The sequence below is a fragment of the Eleutherodactylus coqui genome, chromosome 8 (genome assembly GCF_035609145.1).
Source record: "Eleutherodactylus coqui strain aEleCoq1 chromosome 8, aEleCoq1.hap1, whole genome shotgun sequence".
Lineage (NCBI taxonomy): Eukaryota > Metazoa > Chordata > Amphibia > Anura > Eleutherodactylidae > Eleutherodactylus > Eleutherodactylus coqui.
Genome location: NC_089844.1, coordinates 118,326,873 through 118,334,542, shown reverse-complemented (window position 1 = coordinate 118,334,542; position 7,670 = coordinate 118,326,873). Strand labels below are relative to the sequence as shown.

Sequence of the window (7,670 nt, the reverse complement as noted above, 5' to 3'; positions counted from 1 at the left end):
TATTACACAATGTGCTTACATTCTTCTGAAAACTATTTAAGGAGTTTTCTCCTCACAGAAATGGATGGCATACATAAATATATGATGGGTGGAGGTCTGACCACTGGGTCCACAATGATTACGAGAATGGAGGAGCTCAGATAATGCATATGTCCGGTTGCTCTCCATTATTGTCAATGTGGAATAGGAGCTGTTTTTTCCTTATACATGATCGCAGGTCTCTCTTACTACTGGGCTGTCACTGACTGCTTCGTCCTAGACCAGGAACATATAACAGTATTTCGGCCGTCTTGCGTCTGTGGCATGGACATGCATCCTGGCTATAGGTCTCCTGACCCGAACTTTGAACATCATACATTCCTATGATGCTCAGAGTCCGGAGACTTGTGGTCAGTCATAGACATACATCCGTATAACGGATGCAAATACGTGGTTGAAATACAGTCATGTGTTCCTGGTCTTACCATGGGATCTTTTCTATGTACACTGTGGATATGGTAATAGGACGCCATGCCTTTAAATTGTGATTGGAGTGAATCCATTTATTATTGTACTGATTGTGTAGATTTTTAGAAACACATGTTCTCATATTCTTTCCCTTGTAGAAATTCAGCCTGTCGCCTCCCAACGGTGATTTTATCGCCTCTCTTCTTGGGTTGAATGATCTTGATGTTCAAGTCCCGAAGGAGAAAATGAATGATCAGCGCAGCAGAGAAGGTACTACTGTCCATCTATCTGTAGTAAAATGACTTAGTATTGCAAGTATTCTATACTGTTATGGTATAGGATGATTATAGACCAGTATATAACAGTTTCTTGTAAACATAAGCGAGTCTTGAGGAAGACGGAACAAAATTCTGCTACTGTAATTCAGATCTAAAGTGAGTAGCCATATTTCTAGGTTCTATAGATAAAAATTGTAATTTCTTTGCAGCACCAGAGCCCACGATGTCTCCTGACCCCATCCTACAAAAATATGGAAGGGAAAGGCATGGCCTGACCAGGTACCTACTTACTGAGGAGGAGATGAGGAAAAATGATTATCCATTTGTAGGTCAGTGTATGGAAGTGAACTTTCCCAGAGACTTTTTTGTTGTTGCAGTAATATTAATAATTCCATTTGGGCCAGGCATGTAATATGGGTGACACAAACTCTCATGTGGATGTTTATACGGCAGTTTACTGGGCTTCTCTCTTGTGAACATATCTGCCTGTATGGAGGAGGGGAAGAGCTTGTCTATAGTTTTCCAGGACTGCAGTACTGATGACCTATCCTTATGATAGCTCATCAATATGTGAGTCCTGAAAAACCCTTCCTGACGATATTCGCCATACATGTACGGTGGATGTGTGTTTGGGTTGCAAATCAAAGAGAACTCCGAGCAGCTGCAATTAAAGAGAACTCCAATTGTGGATGTTAACCATTTAAATGCCATTGTCAATTCTGAGAGGCGCATTTAAATATCCCGAATAGCTCTAGTGCATTGAGATCACAAGGTGCTGTTTGGGCAGCTTGGGTGTTTGTGAAGGACCCTAGGGCTGCCATGTGTTTCTGCCTATTAAGACATGCCTGTGGTACATCTTAATAGAACGCTCGCAGAAATACAATATAGTTAAGCATAGCAGTATGTTGTATAAGTGATCAAGCAATCGCAATTTCAAGTTCCTCTTGGGAACAAAAAAAGTAAAGTAAGTGAAATTGAGTTCTTTCGTCTGTGCCATTGGGGAACACAGTGAAGACCTCGGGCATAGCTCCTGCCACTAGGAGGCGGACACCAAGCAAAAGAAGAGTAAAGGGAACCTGTCACGTTCCCACAGCACCATAAACTAAATTACAGTACTGTTAGATGACGTGATAGGGAGCCAGATTATGTGTTTTTTCATACTCCCCCATAATCCAGCACTGTTGTGTTCCAAAGGTTGTGTGGCGCCATATAATCTGAATCTTTTCAGAGTCCTGTGCTCATGCTCTCCCATAGACCTGTATAGGAGTCTTCCTGTCAAGTTCCCTAATAGTACCAAAACTTAGGTTGTGGTTCTGTGGGGATGTTACAGGTTCCCACTAACTCCTTCCCCCAGTTATACCCCTCCTTCAGCCACTAGGCTAAATCAGTTTTAGCTTAGTCTCCATAGGAGGTTGTGCTGCAGGTCTTTCAGATTTGGGAGTTCCCTTGAGTTCAAAGGGTGGCAGAATTCCCCTACTACCCTACTGAGATATCCGGGTCACTGTAACCTCCCTCCTGATCCCTTCCTCCTGAAGGCAAGGTGCCACAGAGAAGCTGTAACTTCTCGCTCAGATTCCCTGGGCTCCCCTTTTACACCAAAGGGAGGGGACAAATGATGAGGGATTATGCTGGGCATGTATTTTACTGGATGTGACACCTTCCATGTTGGTCCCTCCAAGATAAGTAAGTATACATAACTCTCTAGCCCTCTTCCTCCTCGCCTCTCACATTCCCTTTCTACCTGGCCATCAGGTGGAGTGCGGGAATCCCCACCATGTACCGACACAGCTTGCTAACACCACTCACGCCGCCCTGCTGCACAGACCAACCTTCCTGGGGCCTCTTGAGAGGACGTTGTCCCCTTGCGTAAACTGCCTCCCCTTAGCTACATTGCATCTTCGGTCACAGTCGGTCTGTGCCGAGTTCTGTATTTGGTGCGGCTTACTGGGCTGTCTTCTGCAGGGCAGTCCACACGGCAATAAATTTGGGTGGCATGGTCCCATTTCCAGTACCCACGAACCTTCAGATGTCCCCTGCTTCTGGTCTGTCCTGGTGACAGCAGGGAAAGCAGATCTATTTGCGTTGTTGCGAGGAACACACTTGGTGCTGATTGGCACTTTTTCTGGGCTTGCCACTCTACTGGCCGCTGTCCTACTTACGGGGGTGGGACTTCCGGAGCTTCTCCTCTGACTGATGCCAACAGTCTTATTAGGCTGCTTTTTGTCTTGCCTCTACCTTTCCACTGTTTTCTTCAGGCATGCCTCTCCCCTGACCCGGACGCCATATTTCCTGCGGACCCTCTTCTCTAACGCTCGGGGAACCTCCTGGACCCTGGTAGACTCTGTCCTAGGCAGTCTTACGCTACCCTAGCCCATTTGTAGTCTCTCGGCAGTTACTATCAACTACCGCTCGCACTCGCTGTGGATAGGCATTTCCTTTTTTAACACATACAACTAAAATGTCGGATTCTAGAGGAGAACCCTCCTGCGCGCCAAGAAAAATGTAATCTTAGACTATCAAAAAGTTGACTGTACCCCAAAATGGTATCACAAGACATTACAGGTCATCTTTTTTTTTTATTTAGTACAACGAAAAAAAAAAGTAATATACAAGTTACATCATCTCTGTCGAAGTGTGTACACTGTAGAACAAGACTTCCCCAAAAATCACACAATTGCTTTCTATTTCACTCCACTAGGTTGGCAAAAAACTAAACCTGTTATGATTTTTTAAAAGTACGGAAGAGAAAACAAAAGTGGCCACGTCCTTAAGAGATTAATTAGATAGGAGACTGCAGCAAAATTGGAATGCCTAAAGCCTCCCTCACACAGGCGTTTGCAGTAAATGCAGCATTTTTCAACGCTGCGTTTACTGTGATTTCAGCAGCGCTGGCGTGCGTTATGCCAGCATTTTGGCTGCAATTTCAGCACAGGTGATAACGCAGCCAAGGAAGCTGAAAAAAAATGAAATGCTCACCTAGTAGGCGCCGTCCCTGCAGACTTCCAGGCACTTGTCTGTGCCTGCAGAGCATCTCTTGTTGGCAACTGGGTTTCAGGACCACACCTCTAGCAAGAGATTGCCCTGATTGGCTGAACTGCAAGCCATTCATTCACCGAATGGCTGTGGTTGGTGCTGGATTAGTCAATCAGAACAATCTCTTGCTGGAGGCGGGGGTGTTCAAACCGCATCACTAGCAAAAGATCTTCTGACAAGTGCCCGGAGCCCCAAAAAGCAGCGCCAGGGACCCGGATAGCGCCAGCATTGGTGAGCACTGGTGAGCAGTGTAGGTAACGCTGCATTTAGTGCTGACCAAATCGTAGCACCAAGTTGTGCCGCGCTTTCAGCAGCGCTGCTAACGTTGCCCATTCATTTCAATGGGTGACGCAGGGCTGAAAACGGCCAAAGATAGGACATGCATCGCTGTCAATCCACTGCGTTTTGACGCTTGTGTGAACAGCCCCATTGAAATGATCGTTGTACAGCATTTATCGCTGTGCTGAAAAGGCAGTGCTAAATGCTGTAAAACAATGTCTTTGTGAGGGAGGCCTAAGAGACGGTGCCTGATCAGTGACAGCGGAACCAATCCGAGAGACTCCAGCTATGGGACATTTTGATGAGATTAGACACCTTTTTTTATTTTTCAAGCAAAAGTGTGGTATATAATTTAGTGCGGTATGGATGGGCATTTGGTAGCTAATGCTTGGCTAACAATTTCCTGGCTAGGTATAGGAGCCGCCCAGTAGCCATCATCCCAGAAAAGAAACCCCAGGATCCATAGGACTTATTACATCATACACTGTTATTAAATCAGTAATTAAGGAGCGGAGGGCAACTCCAAAACTTATGTAAGGTTTCCACCTGACCCATCGGGCAAATAGGGCACTTGGAATCTGCTCATACACCAACTTTAGACTAAATAAGTTGTGTCTTATACTGATATTTCTATGTTAATATTACTACAGTACAAGTCGTAATATGTTCTTCTTATTTGCAGGCTCATCCAACACAGAAAACTACGTTCATACTCAGTGCTCTGAGGAACCTACAGACAGCAGCCCGCTGTTTGGTCTAGACTGTGAAATGGTAAGTATGCAAAAGACTATATGCCAGACTTGGTAGCTGGTCATCCATATAAAACATGTGAACCCCAGTTCTCCATAAAGGTGCACACATATTATGGGATAGAGGGAGACAAAACGCTGTCCGAATTCTCTGACAGCTGCTTCTCTAATGGTGGAACACCCCTCTCTCCAATGTCCTCCAACATATTGTACAGGCAGCTTAAAACGGTTATCCAGGTTACAGTGGTACTTCTCTATCCACAGTGTCTGACCTGTAAAGGGAATGAGCTGACCAGAGTGTCATTGGTGGACGCCCAAGGCCAGTGTATTATGGATGAGCTGGTAAAGCCGGACAATCGCATTCTAAATTACAGGACCAGGTATTTTCTCCTAAAACTTTGTTCTTCTCTTATCATGTCAGTTATGTGTATTTTGCAGTGTCTTTCTCCTTATATTATAGGGTAATTACCTTCTGCTTAGTAAATTGCCTATCAATAATCCAGCACTTGTTTCTGATGAGCTGGAATATTTATCTCAAGGTAACGGACTACAAAAAAATCATGTGCAAGTCTGATCCTGCACTCATATACTCTCTGTAATTTGTTCCCTACTCCTTGATAATCTATTGACTGTATATTACAAGTAGCAGATGGATGTAAGAGAGCCTGCATGCAGGATCAGACTACACATGGCATGTTTGTAGTCTGTCAACATGGATACACATAGGTCTGCAGAAGAGCTGTATAAACAAAACGATAGAAGACTTTTAGTCTGGACTATATACAGAATTTCTTCAGTTTTTTATTTTAAACACTTTGGAGCAATACAAAGAGCAATGTACAAGGATGAAGAAAACTCGTTTTATAGGACAATATAGGACTCCTTTAAAGGGGTCTACCTCTAGCAAAAAATATCCCCAAACCTGCCCGAATGATCAACTGATTGTTGCAGGTCCTGCTCCTTAATCCCTATACAGAGGAAATGTAGCATTACATAGCAGTTATTCAGATGGATGGTCATCTATGTAGAACACGTCAGGGCCGAGTGATGCACAGTGGCTTCCTGCTTTGGCTCATGGGGGGACCCTACTACGATTAGCATTACCGTAATGGCATATGGAAAGAGATTTTCTTATGACACAGCCCCTATAAAGGGGTTGTACTGAGAAACACTTTTATCACCTATCCATAGAATAGATGTTAAAAGTTTGATTGGTGGGGGTCTCGCCACTGAGTCCTCCCAACATTCCGGAGAATGAGCTTTCTGTGCCCCTTGCTTCTCATCACTGTGGAGTCACTGTGCCAATCTACAGTGACGTCACATTGAATGGAGCCGCGGTTGCACATGCGCTGTGCCGCTCAATTCATTTCAGTAACGGAGTACAAGCCTCAACCATCTCCGTCAGTCCCGTTGTAAATGAAGAGAGTGGTACTTTGCATGTGCAGCTGCTGCGCCATTCATTCTCCTCACTGCGGGGAGGGGGTTGGGGGTGTAGTGAGCACACAGTGAGGAGGAGGGAGGACACAGGACCATCATTCTCTGGAATAGTGGGGGTCTCAGCAAAGAGAACCCCCACGAATCAGACTTTTATCAGCTACCCTATTAATAGGTGATTAAGGGGTTGTATCAAACACCGCTTTTAATAATTAGGTAAATTTATTCCAAAGGAGAGATTCATTTTTTCTATATAATGTGATCTTTCATATTTCTTTCTTTCACGTTTGGTCAGGTTCTCAGGGATTACTAAAAAGATTCTTTTTCGGGTAAAAACAAAGTTGAAGGATGTCCAAGAAAAATGTAAAAAACTTCTCCCTCCAGATGCCGTCTTGGTGGGTCACTCGCTAAATTTTGACCTACAAGCTCTGCAGGTAAGCCTTCATTGTGGCACTTAGCACCATGCCGATGATAGTGGTGGTAGTGACATGTCCCTGGTCATTGGTTATTCTCTTTCTTTACAGATGATTCATCCCAATGTCATTGACACATCACTACTTTTTGCACGAGACTTTGGAAAGAAGTATAAACTAAAGTTCTTGGCACAAGAGATTCTTAAGTACAAAGCTTTATGTTTTATATCCTTACAGACTCGTGTATAGCTTCGGATTTCTCCCCATATGCTTTTTGTTCAAATGCCACATAAAATATATAACTACGGTTTACAGCTAATCACAGGGGGTCACATGGTCCAGTCTTTAACCCCTTTCGATGCAGCCCTTCTTGTTTTTGTCATTTTTTTCCATCCACCCTTTCAAAAATCATAACTTACTCGTCTGTTATCATTGGGGGACACCGCAAAGACCTTGGGTATAGCTTCTGCCACTAGGAGGCGACACTAAGCATAAAAGTGTTAACTCCTCCCACTAGCTAAATCCCCCCCTGCAAGCATTGTGCTAGCTCAGTTTTTTGCTTAGTGTCGTAGGAGGCAGACTGTCTCACTTAGAGAGACCTTTTTTTTTTTTTTCATCTTATTTTTCAGTTTTTTCACCGATAGACCAGGGAATAACGGGGAGGCAGGACTCTCCCTGTTAACCCCTCGAGAAGGGCGAACAGAGGAGAACTAACCTTCTGTTGTCTGCCCGGTCCCCTCAGAAGACAAGGAGGCATATTCAGGCCCTAACCTGGATGTGACCCGCCAGCCATAGAGCCCCCCTTTCTCATGGTCCGGCATCCCCTACCTCATCAAACGCAGGCGATGGTGGGGAGAAGCTTTGCTGGAGCCGGGAAGTCACCCTACCACGGTCAAGAGGTAAGTATGTGAGGTTATTTTGTAACTGCTGCCTAGGGGCCAGGTATACTGCCTGCGGCATTGTGAACGCCCACGGCTTGTTGTATTTTGGCTGCGCTTGTATGGGCCGTGCGCCTGGTGCAGCTTGCGGCTCTATTG

The 7,670-nt window shown here is 44.8% G+C and overlaps 1 protein-coding gene across 2 annotated transcripts in view; it reads left to right on the top strand.

Annotated features, from left to right (window-relative positions):
- The window catches only part of REXO5 (RNA exonuclease 5), a 36,994-nt gene that overhangs the window by 7,010 nt on the left and 22,314 nt on the right, over window positions 1-7,670 (top strand). For both annotated transcript variants that reach the window (XM_066576298.1, XM_066576297.1), the window contains exons 5-10: window positions 606-717; window positions 935-1,054; window positions 4,720-4,808; window positions 5,051-5,166; window positions 6,516-6,654; window positions 6,745-6,839. In XM_066576298.1, coding sequence (XP_066432395.1) covers window positions 606-717; window positions 935-1,054; window positions 4,720-4,808; window positions 5,051-5,166; window positions 6,516-6,654; window positions 6,745-6,839 — 671 coding nt within the window. The remainder of the gene's footprint in view (window positions 1-605; window positions 718-934; window positions 1,055-4,719; window positions 4,809-5,050; window positions 5,167-6,515; window positions 6,655-6,744; window positions 6,840-7,670) is intronic.